At 38.6% G+C, this 16,925-nt stretch overlaps 1 protein-coding gene across 1 annotated transcript in view; it reads left to right on the forward strand.

The window, feature by feature from the left end:
• The window catches only part of TCF12 (transcription factor 12), a 171,262-nt gene that overhangs the window by 99,492 nt on the left and 54,845 nt on the right, over window positions 1-16,925 (forward strand). Inside the window, exon 8 of the mRNA XM_086471565.1 lies at window positions 16,452-16,587. Coding sequence (XP_086327691.1) covers window positions 16,452-16,587 — 136 coding nt within the window. The remainder of the gene's footprint in view (window positions 1-16,451; window positions 16,588-16,925) is intronic.

A 16,925-nucleotide genomic window follows, 5' to 3' on the forward strand; every position in this document is an offset into this window, starting at 1 on the left:
GCTTTGGGTAACATTCTCACAAAAAGTAGCGTACCTGTAGGTTCCACGTTACGGGCTTCACGTTATTGCCAGTCTAGACAGTAAAGCATTGTATTAGTAGTGTTGTTCAAATAACTCCATATGTACTGTTTTTAAATGTAGCTTAAACTTGACACTAGTTTGGAAGCAAATTAATTTCCACGTTACTCTTTCATTAAGTTAATGTTCTCTATTGGAAAATGAGTTTATGTTAACTTTGCATGAAATCCTGTTTTGCTTTGCAGTAGCGAGTGTCATTTCTGTTGCTTGGCTTCTCACTGAGGAAAATGCTTGTGTATTTCCTAATTGTTTATATCTAGTACCATTTAATATTTTTTACATGTAGCTATTTTAAAAGCAGTCTTATTTGTTTTCTGCTAACATCGTTTCTAATTCTGTTTATTCCTTTGATATGCTTCCTACTATTTCTTCTCCCACAGTTTCTTCTTTCTTAGACATTTTTGGTATATGGGGAAAATATTATTGTAGGAAAATCTGTTTTGTTTTTATATTCAGGATAATACAAAGTAATCATAGTCATCTTTCAATTCTGTTTTAATTAAATTTGATTTTATGTGATAAGTTACAGTTTGTAGTTTAATTTGGTCTTATCAGTTAAATCTGACAGGGTTTGAAATCATTGGCTAACTTGGAACGTAGTGGGATTTCTGGATCTCTTGGGGTTTTTTTTATATTTTTCATAAATCCATGGCAGTGCCTGAAATACAGCTGTCGTTGTAGCTACAGTGTTTGAAAGCTATCACAGAGGAGAAGGTCGAAAGCGATCCTGAGAGGTCATTTTGACAATCTGAATGAAGAACCAGCTGCATTGTCTCCGACAGATACTCATACAGTCAGCTCTTAAAAGCCTCTAGAGATTGAGGAGACTGCATGACCACGCTGGGGTTTGTTTTCCGTTTCTTAAGCGTACGTACTTGTAAAAAGCTTCCCTGATGCCTTATCATTGGAATGGAAGCGTCTAACTCTTGTCTTGCAGACGGTGGACACAGAGAAGAATCTCTACTCTTTTAAGTCTGTAGAGGCTGGAAATCCAGCAGATGATTAAGATAATCAGGAGTCCTTAGCAAAGATAAGACGTACATGGGAGTTAGTTTTCATATTGGTGTGTATAGTGCAGGTATATCTTTAACAGCAGGTATGTGAAAGGGTCTGTCTCAGATGGAAATATTGGTAGAAAAGCTTATGCTCTGCTCTAGGTGTTCTCCAGGTTCCCAGCCCATGGGAATTAAATTACCTGGTGTTTTAAACTAGTAAAGTGCCATGTCTAAGGCCTTACCATTATGGCAAAAAGACATTTCTTGGATCTTTCTGACAGTACTGTTAATCTTTTGCCGTGTGGTATTTGCCTTTTTCGTAACAAATATCCAGTCTTTGATATGTGTTTGATTGGTGATGGTCTAAAATTTCCCGATACCTTCTTATGGTAATGCTGGCCAGCTTGTCGTTCCTCAGCCTGTATTTTTCAGTGTACAGGTTCCATATGCAAAAATGTATTTACTTCTTAACATGTTGCTTCCACTTTCTTTAAATTTGTCTGTGCAATTTTGAATTCCAGGCTTGCACTGCATTTGTAGATCCTTCTGGGTTACTTGGTTTGTGAATTTAGTAAATGTGGTCTTCATTTTTCGTCCAAGTCGCTAATTAAGAGGTGGAATGATGCCCAAAACAGATGCCTGCAAATTCTTCATTAATACATTCACCCAGTGCTGATCATGAACTCCTAGCTACCGTTTTTTAAACAGCTACACTGCATTCAGCAGTAGTTTTAATTTTGGTTAGTCTTTGGTTCCTTAGTTCACCTGTGAAACGTGAAATTATAGAAGCCTTATTAAAACCCCTCTTATGCTGTCGGAGAAGTGAGATTGGTTTTACATAGTTTATTCTAGCTGAATCCATATCACTTCTTCATTGTTTTTGCAGTCTATTTCTTATAGTGTTCTTCCAAAGAATGAAATTTAAATTGTTGATGAATTACAAGCTGCAGCTTTTGTTCCTCCCTGAAAAAAGCAAACCAACCCCATTCATTTTTAGGCTCTGCACTCTCTGAGCCGTGAGTTTTCAAAGACAGTGGCTGAGGTTTCTGAAATGGCAAGAGCCAGCCTTCCAAGCACCTTATGGGGTACAGATGAAGTGAAAATACCCAACTTCTCCAAATGCTCACTAACCTGTTCTTCTCTTACCAAAGTTCTTTCCCTATGTCATTGGTGTAAATGATACTAATAACCTGGGGTGGATGTGTGATGAGTTTCAAGTTTTACTTCCTATTAAGTTTACAGAGGGCTGGAATGAACATTTTCAAGACCCCTGTGAAGTGACATGTTTGACTTTTACTGTCACTGCTCACCCTTTGCTGAGAACATGCCTAGCAGTGGTAGGTATGGACTGTTAGCTCCCTACAGGCTGTGTATTTGGCCTGTAGGACTTTCAGTGTGATTGATTTTCAATGTAGTTTAAAAATCTAAGCAACTTGCGTAAAGAAATGTGATTCAGATGTAACATTTAGTCCCAGGAAGGTAAATGTGGCTTATTTAGGAACATTTTACCACACAGGAAGTGCCTACTGTCAGGTTTTATTTCCATCGGGTGTTTCAAGCGAGCCAAAACGGAGCATCCTAGAGTACAGCACTTTGCACGGGGCCTGCTCATGCAAGAAGCAGTGTTGAATGAGGTAGTTGTGTTTGTCTTAGGCTGTGTCTTCTGTGTGGCTTAGTGTTACTAAGGTTAGTGGTGGATGATTGTGTGCTGCATTAAACCCTGTGCTCGTCTAGTGCTTTGCAGTCAAGTTCTGAATCCTCTTCGTTTTTTGGCTTTATTTGTACTTTACTGTGTACCCGTTCTCCTTCTGACAGCTCTTCACTATGCTCTGCACCTTTCCAACTCTTACTGCGTTTTTTTCTCTGTCCAGTGTTTCATGGAGTGTATAGGCTCTGAGTGGATGGGTGAGATGACAAGTTGAGGCTTATGCAGAGCTGGTTTAGATGAGTGTCAAAAACTTTTACCTGGACAAAGAGTTGACAGCTTTTAGAAGAGATGTAAAAATGGTATTTTGCTATCAGAATGAAATGCAGTGCTGCGTGGCTTGGCACGTCCTCTCTATTTGTCTCTGAATCGGAGGAGGGTGGGTTGTTTGTGACTTTTGTGTAGGAGCCCACCATTCCTGTTGACTGTGTAACTGCAGATTTGGGAAGGGCATCTTTTCACAAATCCTGAATCGGGTGTAGATTGAAGTTTTCAGAAAGCTTCTGGTAATAAAAAGGGGTTTCTTTACATTTGTGTAATTTAATACTGAAAAGTGTAGCTTATGTAAAAGAAACAAGATTAAACTTCCGATATGGAATGAACAACGAACGACTCCTATTTTCAATATAATAAAAAACTTACCCAGCTGTCACTGCACATTGCTTTGACAGGTCAGAGCTTTAAGAAAGCTAGGAATCTGCACCATTTTCAAGTGAAATTGAGATAAATGTGCAATACATGTGTAGCCGTTAGACTAATTCTTCTAATTGTTTCTGTGGGTCTTCACAGAAGCTAACTGTATCCCCATGAGCCTGTAAGTGCCCCAGCTAATTGGCAGAGAGAGGGGGGGACGCTCCTTTAGCCTAACAGTGCCTGTTCTCCTGAGCCTGGCAAAGTCTGTCTCTCCCCACTGGCATCACTAGGCTGAAGACAGTAAATTATTTGTGACTATCCCCATAATGTTCTGTTTTAATTCTAAACAGTCATGGATGAAAAAAGGGGGTTTTGGCATGTGGAGATAATACATTTACCCTCCTTTCATAAGAATTTCAAGTCAGCATACTATCCCATGTGTGTGAGAGGAGATAAAATTGAGTGCTAAATGTAGTGGATGTTAGGCAAGAACTGAAGAGGCATTCAGCAGTTTTTGTTTAAAGTGTAACCTTTCTATAAAGATACACATCTTAATTTATTTTTCGAAGTCTCTAATATAGGTGTTCTATATAATGATGGGACACTTTAAATGTTATAGAACCCATTTAGAAAAAAAGTTTAATTTGTGATAAATCTGTAGAATACATGAATGCTGGAAGGAGCTATGGATTATATCTACTAAATACAGTTCACTTAGTCTATGTAAAATTATACATACAATACTGCATAAAACATGCTACTCTATATAGTATGTGATATATGTGTATGCTACTATGTGTTTCGTGCAGTATGAAATATATAGTACTACATGGCATGTGCAGAATTTATATGATACTCTGCATACTATATATATTTGATTTAGTGGCAGCAGATGGATTTTTAACTCATTTCTGCTGCTATTATTATCTATGTCTTGTGCATATTGGTAATAAATAAGGCTGCTTCAGAATCTTTATTTTTTTGGATGGAGAAAAAAAATCCGCCAGAAAGCTGGTCCATCGATGTTTGCAGTAATACTGCCGCACCGTTTGCCTTTCACTGGCCATCAGCTCTGCTATTGCTGCGAGGCTAATGTGAGGCAACTCATTTAGCGGTGTGTTATTGCATCATTGCAACATGATGTAAGGCACATCAGGCATGATTAAATTAGCCTGAATTTTGCAGTAGGACCATAACAGTTTATGCACATGAGCACCATACTTTGTGCTTCTTATGGAAATATACTTCAGGTAAATAGATTAAGACATAATTTTAGACAACTTTTCAGGATTTACCAATTTCTTCTTTATCAGAAAAAAAAAAAATCATGCTTCTCTGGAATAAGCCAACAGATGCAGTGGACTTTGTGCATCTTCAGAGCATGTTTTATGTTTCTTAAATTACTTTAAATGTATGCTGTTACTTGGCTAGTACCTTGGATAAAAAATTAGCTGACTTCTCACTGATGGTTAAGGTTGGAGCAAACTCATCCATCTTCCGCCTTTGTTATGATTCAACATAGAAACACTCTCCTCATCTGGGTGCCAGTCACAGAACGCTAGGTTTGTATATGCCTGACTCACTTGTGCCGAAAAATATTACAGAATTTAATACAGTATAGGTATTGAGCAAAAAATTGTGACCTTTCTTTGTTTATTGACTTAAGAACAACTTTCTCCACAATTTAGTGTAGAACTTTAAAGTTTGTACCTTGTCTGCAAATTTAGCTGCGTATTAAAGAATAAATTTATAACCATGAAAAACTATTTATTGGCTGTTACATCCCTCACAGACTAAAAAGTTTTTTATTTTTGTGGGGGAAAAAACCCACTAAGTCTCTTCTTAACAAACACTATAAGAACTTTGAAATAAACCCAAAAAATGCCTTTAGCGTCCTTGGGCAATTTAACAGATGATCACTTTGGCAAAAGAAATGTTTGCAAATGGATGTTACTCTGCCTTTGCATAGTCAGTAATTTGCCTCTTTCAAATTCAAAAAAGACTTTAAAGCAGCTTGAGCAGAATGCAAATCTAAAGAACAATCCTGCAGTGCTGGGGAAAGTATCTCAGAGCACACTCTAGCAGCTATCACACAGGTTGAGGAGTGTAAGCAGAATAGAACTGCAGGAATGGCAACTTTTTGTGTTACTGGTGAGATGGTGAGGAGTATGCACGTGAGAGTGCAAACAAGCATCCATAGTAGGATGTAGATACCAGCTTCCTACGTAGAGGAAAATTAATAGAACTGAATAGTGCCAGCTTCAAAGTGTTTTTAATATGCTCATAAACTATGTAACTGTCAGATGTGTATGTAGTATAATGGAGAAGATAACTGGTTTGATTTTTTTCTTTGTAAAGCATCAGGTAACAAACAGCTGGAAGAATAAGCATACAGACAAAAATGTGAATGTTAGGAGGTAAGAGTGGATAAAAATGCATGTGGGAAGCAGAGAAGAGATTTACTGACAAATGGAAAAGCAAAGAACGGTATGAAAAATGTAATTTGAAATGCATGTTTTGTAATAACAAAAAACTTGGAAGTGGCAGGAGTGAAAGAAAGGAGTGACTGTGAGTAGTGGGATAGGTTAATGTGTTAGTGGTATCTGATGGCTGAGATGTTACTTAAAATGTGTGGGTCAAAGGAGAAAGAGGTATTTGTAGCACATTGCACTTCAAAACATGGTTGTTCCTTAAATGCCTTTCTCAATCTGCAGGTGTAGCCCCCAAAGAGCAGCTTGGCAGCATGTCTCTGCAGTTGCTCCTGGGAGGCTTTGCTAAGATTTTTAACAATTCATTACTTTAATATAGGGGCCATTGTACTAGACCACCACCACCATGCTTCACTGTGACATTGTATGTCGAAGAACAGCGAGCACTAGTTGTCTGCCTGGGAGATGAGAGAAGTAATGGACAACTATGGAAAACAAATGTATTGTGTCCGTCTGTGTCAGGCCAGGGAGTACTTCGTGGTTTCTCCTTGGGTAACCTGATGCACGTCTGCAGTTTGTAGATGCGAGCCCACACGCGCCTGTTCAGAGTTCATCAGTTTTCATTTCTTTCTGTAGGAAGTCTGCTCATATCCTGAAACTTTTCTTATTGCTTGTCTAAGACTTCTATCCCTACTTGGCTTCCTTGAGAGAAATAATTAGACAGTTATTCTGTGCTGAGGATGTGCCATCTGCTCCTATGATATTGTAGTGTTATTGAAAAGATTTAGAAAAAAAAAAAAAGAACTAATGAAAGGTTTTAAAGGAACAGAAAAATGTAAATAGCTTTTCTCAGGAATGATTGGAAATAGGCATATTTCGACCACACCTAGGTTGTAGACAGTAGGGGAGGTAATATTGTGGCCAAAGGGGTGCTAGAGCGTGGGTAACTCTCTCTGGAGGATGTTAGGCTAAACCTTGTAGCTAGTGCATCTCGGATCCCCTCAGGCTTTTTTTTTCTTTTGTAACTTCCAGGTTTTGAAATTAGATCTTTTTAAAAATAATCATAAAAACTACATATATATGTAGAATATACGTATTAATGCAATTGTGTACAGTAAGGAAAAATGTGCATACTTTAAACATGCTATTATATAAAAGCATAGGTGCTATAGAGGGGCTACCATTTTGTAGTTTAAAAAAAAATTTAGAATTTACTTTGGAGGTACTAAAAGGTGTCAGATTGCATCAGCTATGGACCTGCAAGGTTTTTTCTTTTTCTTTTCTTTTTTTTTTAAAAAAAAAAACACCCTAATGTGTCTATTAAAACAGCAACAAGAAAGCTCTTCCTGCTCACTGCTGGCATTACGTTTGAAGATGCTTTAGATGGATCTTTCCAATGAGGCAGAAAAATACATTGTATTTTGGACCTTTCTTGTCTGCGGGGCCTTAGAACAGACTAAAAGCAGTGCCACCAGTTGCTTTTCTTCCTTCCTCATATAGTTTTACAAACAGTATAGAGAATGTAAAGTCTATTTAAATTCAAGCAATACTGAGTTATGGAAGTATAAAAAATTTTAAGGCTTGTACATGTGTGGGGTTTTTAATACCACTATAACTTTAAAGCTGACAAACCCGATTTTATTTTGTAAATTTTCTCTTTTTAATACCCTTCTCTGACACCTTTGGTATCAGGTGTCTCCCCAAAGCAGATTTTTACAGCTGAGCTATCAATCTCTAAATAGACATGGCTTCTGAAGGAACGGCTGACACGATGTTAACTGAAGCAGTGACTCTGGATCCTGCCAGCTGATACCATCTTAAAAGCTTGGGATGGGGAGAGGGTTATGTACTTTAAGGGCAGCTGGAATGTCCAAACTTGAGTTTGTTTTGCTTCATTTTACTTCTTAAGTAAACTCAAGCAATATTAACTTCCTTTTGATTATGATTTATTAGAAGTGAATTACTGTGCTATTGGGAAAATATCTCCTGTCTCTCAGCAGATAAGGAGCCTGCGGAACCTTTTTAGAAAGTAAAAATGTACTGAGCACAGGCTGGGTTGTTTTTTTTCCCAGAGCTGGAGGTGACCACCTGAAGTTAATCAGGGAAGACATCCCCCCGAATGAAGTGGGTAGCAGGTGTTAGGAATTAGTTAGAGCTGGGGGAGGGATGCTATTTATAAAAGGGGAGCAGTTCTGTGAGGAATAATTTTGAATGTCTTAAGCAGATAAACTGTTTCTTGTCTTTGCCTTTCTCACACTATTTGGAGTTGGCAAATTTTCGATTGTGTTTGATTGTATTGAAGGTAATGAATAACCTGTAAATATATATATATATTATCTTGCACATTGCTGCATAAGGAAGTAAAAAGCATGTTACCCAGTGGAGTGCAGATACAACTTCTTTGGCTGATTACTGTTAGTCTCCAGCTAATCTTAACTGCCTCAGAGCTGGGTGCTTCTCAGTTAGCAAATCTATGGTATTTTTGGAGGATGGAGAATAGATTAGCTCAGTTCTCTTCTCCAAGCCATACCTATCTGTTTGAATGAGCTGGATTGCCCTTTGGATTTTCTTGAAGTGGTTACTCCTTTTGCCTATAACTACTCTGGTATGTTGAGCCCCCATTTACCTTTTTTATTTCAAAGGGAGATGAAGTCCCTTCCCAAACTTTGCCTCTGCTCTCAAGATGAATACAGTAGAGTAGAATAGGGAAGGGGGAGGTAAGAGTGACGTAAGCAACCTGTTACTTAGCATTTGCTGCCTGGGATGGACTAGGAGAGACTAGCTTGAGCAGATAGCCAGTGGATGGAAAGAAGCACAAGACAAACTTGCCATTTTTAATCCTCTTCCGTGGAACTAAACCAACTCGTGTTGGTTTTAGTTGTGTTGTGGAGGGCTTTTTAAGATCACAGCGGTCCTGATGGCACACAGTTCTAAAGAGCAGGGATGGAGGAATAACTTTTATTAAGGGTAGAGGTTGTAGCCTAAGGTATTTGCTGGGTTTCTCTGTCCATTTACTAGCACCCTAGTGTTGGACTTCACTTTCACTTGGTTGTATGTGAAAACATATGGGTCCTCCATGTTGTCCTAACAACTGTCTAGTTGCTGTATTAATGATAGTTTTGAACCATCATTATGCTATGCATTTTCTGACTTGGTGCTTAGAGCAAGTGAGATTTTTATCTTGGTTGTGTGGGAGAGGAGATGCACATCTTCCATACCATACATGAAACATTCTACTGATGGTCTGAAATCTTTTGAAATCATTTTGCTGAAGATGCAGAGGGAGAAACAGATGCAAGGATAGTCTGAGCTTTATAATATCTTTTATAGTCTGACTTCTGTAAATAAGATTCAGCATAAAGTCTTTTATTATAAAGACTTCTCATGCTCGTATCTTGTAATCATAGAGAAAAGCAGGAAGGCTGGTACCAAAAAATTAAGTAGTGGATGAATAACCCCTCAGCTGGTTCTCTTCTGACATTTTGCAGTTCTCCACAAACCTTCTGCTTTTGTATAATCACAGTAAGGAAGCTGTTTAAATTACTGTTTTCATCATGTAGCGAAAAGATTCAAAGGCAAAGGGAGGGGAGCCTGACCTGTAATCACAATGCTTAGTAATGCCTTCCTAGAATTCAGGCAGCAACGCAAAAAATACCTTGCCCGGGGGGATGAGCGAAGACAAGCTGAGCCAGCATAACCTCGGGGGTTGTGCACCAGCATCAGCAGGGTGCCGCTTTTAGAAGCCTAAGACAGAATTTGTAGTCTTGCCAATATGCGGTATCAGTCCAGAAAAGCCACTGTTGCAAAAGAGAAGGGACTCGTTCGAAATATTTGTGTTAGTTAGGTGCTTTAGATCCGTTTGCATGCAGAAGGAGCACAAAATGTTTCCTTCCCTCGTGTTTAATCATTGCTCCTCCCACTGCTTAAAAAAAGGTATATGGAATTCTGAATAAACTACTTCTTTCTGCTTCCTGTGTCCCTGTGCCTCAGTGTCGGTGTATTTGCACATAAACAGAATTATCCGCGGTAGCAAATTCTGCTACAGGCATACGCATTGAGTAAGCAGCTCATGGTGATCCGGAAAAGCCTTGGTGTAAAAAGATACCTTGATGTTTTTCAGGGTTAACAGTAATTGGGAAGACAGTAAAACTAAATGTCTGTTATTTTGTTTATGATGTTGCATCACTTCAGTATTTAGTACCCTAGGTAGCTGGTTTTTACTCCAGTGAGCTAGATTAGCCTGATTACACTGGCAGGATGCAGTTGATGGATGACTGTCATTATCTTCTCAAACCTGCATGATACTTTAGGTATAGGAGATGGTAATTAAATTTTCAAGAGACTACATTGAGATTATAAGATCTAAGTATTTTTTTTTTAAATGAGGAATATGCTTGCAATTATCAGCGTGTTGTTAGAGGATCCTCTCCTGAGATGTTTTATTAACAACCCCTGATTTCCTTTAAATTGATCAAGGAAAAAAATACCCGAGTTATCGTATAACACTTTAGATGTTGTTTTGGTTTTTTAATTCTGGTATTTTCCTCCTCCTGAAACAGGCCAAAAATGTATCTGATCAAATCTATTGGTAATGGCTTGAAGATGTACAGGTTAGCACAATATATTTAATGAAACCTTGTTTGAGACAAAACACTGGAGAGGATCATAATTAATGCCTCATTTTCTGCCAGTTGCTATTGATTACTCATTCAGGGTCCCTTTGTTCTCAAAATGGTAACACTGTATTTCACATTACTATTTGATGTTATTCTCAGGATGAGATTCTTTAACAACATGCTGATAATTGCAAACATATCTCTAGAATTTAAATTTAAAATGAATTTACATCATATGTCAGTGGTTTTCCAAATTCAGTTCCTATTTTGGAGTGCGTATTCGTTAGAGTTTGCAAAGATAGGAGACTTGAGTAAAGTGAAATTCAAGACGTTACATCTCGTTTATATTTTTAGCTTAAACTGCATGACATGGAACTCAGGTGAATGGTCTTTTCGCAGCCCAAACCTCCGTACTGTACTAGTATCTCACAGAGCAATTATTTGTTGATGTTTTAATTTTGTGCTAGATTTTTCTTTGGAATCACACTAGCAACACACACAACTTAGCTGGGGCAAGTTCAGCGGAGTTTGACTTCTCCGTTTCGTTATATTCTTTTAAAATAGCTCATACGAATTGTCAGGTTTATCGATAAGGCAAGACAATCTTTTACATGCTTTGAGTCATCCAGGTGGCTCACTGAGAGAAAGGCCATGTACGTGAAACTTTTGTTCTACCCAGTGAAGCATTTCAAGTCTATAGTAAGGCAAAGAATGCACTTGCTATCTGCTTTACATAAGTCTGAGAGAGGGAAGTGCCAAGTGAGTTTGTGTATGACTGTGGCGGGATAATGAGGGATTGGCTTGAGGTGAGTGCTGTGGTGTTACATTATTTTGTAGAAGTAAAATATCTGAGCTCCCCGTTTTTAACTACACGCTTACGTACCTTTTTAAAAAAAAAACTTCATACAGTTTTCCTGCCCTAAATAGGGACAGCCTGACTACTGGGGCTCAAAACATACACTTCTTGAAAAGGAAACTAATACCAAAATAAAATAAAATAAAATAAAATAAAATAAAAAATTTAGGAAAAATAAAATCCGGTTGATTAGTGTCTTGGGGGTGGTGTTTCAAGATCTAAGTTTGCCATGAGTAAGTTGCAGCTCTCATTTCCCTGCCAAAGCAGCCTGCTGTATTATGTCAGCACAATGGCCCTGTCATAATCGGTTACATATAATGGGCTAATGCTTTTATTCTCAATCGTATTATTCTTTTGGTAGAAAATAATGAATAATGTAAATGCACACAGTTGTATTTGGAAGACTCTATTGCATGGTTTGGCTATAGCTACACTAGGAAAATCTGAGTTCTTAAAGTGTTTGCTAATACATTTGCATTTAAAACATGAACATGAACTAGATTCAGACTAAGAAGCACAAGGCTAACCGCCCATAACAAATACATTTTTGAAAAGGTAGAACCTTACACACGATAGTGTAGTGTATGAAGTGTGTTTGTTAAAAATGTTTGTGTGTTTTGCAGGGTAGTTCGACTTCCCTGCCTGCATATAGCCTAAATGCTGGAGAGCTGCAAGGAATATTGCATAAGGACGTCTGTAGGCCTTTACTTGTTCACATTTTTTTTTTATATCAAAGTAAGAAAATCAAGGAAATGTTTACCAACGTATTAGAATTCTGCTGGATGGTGTCCTAGAAGTTCATTGAAGGCAGAGCTGTACTTTGGCATCAAATTGTATCTTTGGGATTCTAAAGATTCATAGAGTTGGGCTGGGGACAACAAAACTTCCAAAGTAGTCAAACTCTTTCTTTTATACTCAAATTCTTTGAAAGAACCCATTTAAAATCCATTTTAAAATAGGTTGAGTAAGGAGCTTTTTTTATCTCAGGTATACCGTCTTCATATAAGCATCTGGTTGATTAGCTCGTCAGTTTGGATGGAAGCTAACTTTGGAGGCACCTGAGTGTCGCTGCAATGCGAAGTCGCTTGTTTTCTGTGACAGAGGTGCATAAATACACGCACCCCCACATGTAGATATGATTCCCTCCACCTGTCCTTCCAATGTTTGAATAGGTGACTCACCTGCATTTCATTTTTATAAGAATATTTTTTAGGGAAAGAACCCCTTTGAATCATTTGTGTAGATAGTGGTCCTTGTAAAAACCTTTAGTTTTTGGGTCAGGCCATGCCATTTCCCCTGAGGCTGTCAAAACTGTTTCATGGTTTTGCTGAAAGGGATAAATTTGAAAAGTAAATCGGTCGTGTTTACCTCTTTTTCTCTGTTGTCTTTGGAATCATGCTTGCTGTGGTTTTCGTTGATTGAAATAAAAGCCTTTTTTATTTTGTTTTCTTTCTTTTTTTTTTTTTTTTTAGGTTGGTTATTGAACACACATTCCTTAGGGAAAATCCTGCTTTAAATAAATTCTTGTTTATATTGAAGCTGGAAATATGCCTTATAAAATCCAAAGAGGCAGATTTTTAAGGGTGATGCCCTTTTATTTATACCAGTAACGCAGACAGGACTCGGCAGTGTTCAGGAGAATAACCAGTCATTGATTATTCCTGAGTAATTGGATCCGTGCTTGGCAGATGAGGTTCGGCGTGAGCGTGAACATTCTCCGTGGAGAATGCTGCAAACTACGCATGTAAGCGATCTGCCTCTGTGCAGGGACCTCGGGCACTTAGTCAGGAGGAGCTTGGTGCTGATAATACAAAGCTTTTCTGCTATCCTCAGTGGTATTTTTGTATTCCTTTCTTTATCAGATGCCCTTAGGAAAGGATCAGTCCTAATCAATATTGCTTCTCAATTGGTTCAGACAGGCAGAAAAATCAATAAGCTGAACTAATGACATCTATTTTTATTTTCCTTTGGAAGACTGAGGAACAATTATAAAGTCTTAAACAGATGCTTCATTTGATTGTGGAATGGTAGAAGAGGGTTGTGTTTTTTTTGTTTGGGATTTCTTCGTGGTGTTTTGTTTGTTTGTTTGGGGTTTTTTTGTTGTTTGGGGGGTTTTTTAAATAAAAAATTCTTGCCCAAACACAGTCTAGATCAGCTTCTTTCGAGTGTGCTGCATAGCTTGAGATTTACTGTGTATGTGTTATAGTCCTTATGCGCCTACTTTATGTTGTTGTAGTAGCCATGCAGCTTTGAAATTCAGGGTCTGATGAAAAAGTCAAGAACTGGGATGCTTAGGACAAAAGCAAGAGTGGCAAATGTCATGAGGCAAAGGTTGGAGGTTAAGTCTGGAAAAGATACAGACACATGCCTTTTGGAATGGCTTGGTAGAAGTGAATGTGAGAGTTCTTACTGGTTTGGGGATTTTTTTGTAAACACCACCCCCACCCCCCTCTTAATGAACAGAGAGAGAGAGGAACTAAGAACCCTCCACCCCTTTTTTTCAGAGGTGTCTGTAGGGATCCAGTTGCATTTCCAAAATCACTGCCAATGATCAGAAGGAGATGCTGGGGGGGAAGCAGAGAGGGTTGTCTTCACCATGAATGGGACATCGTTCCTAATTGTGTGTGACAGCTGCTCTGAGCGAGCAGAGGCTGGACCAGACGACCTCCAGAGGTCCCTGCCAGCCTCAGTGGCTCTGGGATTCTTTGAGTGGGACCTTGCTTCAGCTGCTTGAAATGACAACTACCACAATACTACCTCCCCTTCCCCACAGGCTGTGTAAAGAATTTTTTCCTCAAGTCCTGGGTATTCTTGGGCTGAAGGTCAGATCTTAGCTAAGTGCAGAACTGGTTTCATTGCTTCTTTTGGACAGTGTTGGTTTGGAGGAAGTGCTTTTCACAAAACATTGCCCAGGTTTCCTGCACAGTGTTCCCACTAAAGCTCTAATAAATGTTTAGAATACCATCTTTGCTAAATTCAGACTTATACTGTGTAAGCCAGATATTCTGATAATGGTTTCTGCAAAACAATAAACTTTTAACTGTTGGTCAAAGGCAAAATTAGCAAATCTTGAAAGTCTACAAGCATACACACACACACACCATTTTCTGTATACTTTGTTTAAAGATCACCTCATTCCTTATTAGGGTATCACATTTCAATACAAGTTTTATATTAACAATTCTGATTTAAAACCTGTTTTATTGTAAGGATTCTTATTGTAAGAATAAGAATGAAGAAACTGAGTTGACAGGAAACTTTATTTTTATGCCTTAACATTTTTAATCATTATTAACTTCGTTATTCAAGCTGTGTGATAGATTTATAAGAAATAGTTAACACTTCTGGGCCCTCCTTTAGTTTGTAACGGGTGACTTTCACATCCCAGTCTTTTCAATTAAAATACAAGGTTTTCATGCTCAAATCAGTCATCAGACAAGTAAAACACAGACATTTCAGTAATGATGTGATGCAAAACCATTAATCTGGAAAAACACACTTGAGATTATTGCTTGTTTTATACATATATTTCATATGAAGTCTGGATTTTCTGCTAGTCCCAGTGCATTGCAAGTTAGAAGGGATTTAGTAACTGACTGAGAGCTGTGTGAGTTAGCCTCGCCTTTTGGAAGTCCTCACACCAAAAGAACCAGCTTGAATGATATAAAGTAATCCAAAAATTACATTTGTTTATGAATGAGAGAATTCAGGCCTTGGAAGGAAGGGTGAGGATAGCCGGGAGCAATGGCCTCTGCACGTATTCCAGGGAGCTGCTGCAGCCCTAGAAGGCGACGGCGCTAGAGCGGTTCCTGCCGCGACCTGGTCATGCTTGTCTGCCAGCTGCTGGAGCGCCCGGGTGTGTGTGGGCTTTGTTGGTGAGAGCGGTTTGAGGTGGGCAGGAAAGTTGGCTTGGGAGCAGCGGGGCTGAAGGAGAAACGTGAACTAGGTGGCACCTCAAGTTTGGTTTGGTGTGGAAGTCAATCCAGTCAGCAGTTCGTGTCTTAGCACCACCCGGCCAGTGAAGTGTTAGCGCAGCTTGAAGGCAGGCAAGACCTGACTGTCGTCCTGCCGCCCGACAGCCAAACCCTTCACCCAACCCTTTGTAATGGGGCGGCTGCGCTACAGAACGGCCAAGTATGAAGAAATCAAATCACTTGTTTCTGAGGGCTGATGGTCCCATGGTGACCTTAAAACACTGTCTGATTTTGCAAATACTAAAAGCAGAATGTCTTTAGCTCTATGGGACACAGAATGGATGCTGCTGTGTGAGGAGAGTTGTGTGCAAGAGCCAGGAGTGGAGCGGTGGTGAATGCCTTCCTACTGGCTGGTACCATTATGTTTTCTGTACAAACAGTTCTGTGGAGTTCACTCCAAGTCTGGGGATTTTCAGATTAAAACAAGGCTAAGCATAGTATCAGCCATGGAAAAATTATGTTCTCCTAAATCACCAACATTCATTTCAGTTTCACAGAAGAAATCCAAATAACGTGAGGCCAAGCAATATATAATGCACTTGTTAAGTGTTCAGAATGTTTTTGTATTTACTGCATGAAAAGGGAACAAAAAGGGTAGGTTTCAGCCACGTTGGTTTGAAGTTTTTAAAATCTCGTCATTTTTAATGTTCTGTGCATCAATCTAATCTGTTATCTCTTTTGTCTGCGTTTGATTTTTTTTTTTGGACAATTATTCCATGTTTTTATGAATGTAATATAAGTCTGGATTTCTAAGTATGTGCTAAAACCTAATGTCACGCTATAAACGCTTAGCAGTTTTTATCAATTATGTTTATATTGTGTAATAGAGGAGGTGTTACGTTGCAAACTAAACAAAGTATTGTGATTTTTGTTTAGAATTTAAGTATGAATTGATTCTTTCATATGTTTTAAACTGAAATGGTTATGTTTTTCTGGAGGCTCACGGCCAAACTTGCTCTGCCTTTCTGAATTATGCTATAGTATATTCTCTGAATACTAATTTTGAAAAGTCAACAATTTTTTTGAACTGTAAGACCTTCACTGAAAGCCCAGTAAATTCTTGTAAATGCTGAGCGCAGTATGTGTGGTTAATCGTTTGTTAGCCTGGTGTATTAGCAGCTGAGTTAGAGAGCTTAATTTTACTTTTTCTCTGTATATTTTGCAGTCTAGTCTGCTTCGGTCAGATATGGGGCTTGGAAGTCCAGGTCAGCTGTCATCCTCTGGAAAACCTGGAACACCCTACTACCCATTTTCTGGCACAAATCAGCGACGAAGACCACTTCATGACTCACCAGCTCTTGGTGAGTAATATAGACAGTTTTTTCATGATGCATTTCTGCAGACTTGATTATTTTCTTTGACAGCTCATTTTATATACTGGAGATTGCTCTGTACTGAGCAATTCAAATTGCAGCAAACTGCTATATACGAGATAAACGGAATTATTAACATTTTCTTTGAGATGCTGGTTTGGATTCAACACTGGTCAGTACTGCTTATAAAACAAACAAGGAACTCCAATAAAACCCTTAATTGCAAAAGCAATAATGACAGATGGATAGGAGCTGATGACCAGCTGAGTGCCCTTAACCCATGCCATCATTAACTCCTGGAAATGCCCGACCTTGAGGTCATTACC

This window comes from Leptosomus discolor, chromosome 11 (assembly GCF_034619465.1).
Source record: "Leptosomus discolor isolate bLepDis1 chromosome 11, bLepDis1.hap2, whole genome shotgun sequence".
Classification (NCBI taxonomy): Eukaryota; Metazoa; Chordata; class Aves; order Leptosomiformes; family Leptosomidae; genus Leptosomus; species Leptosomus discolor.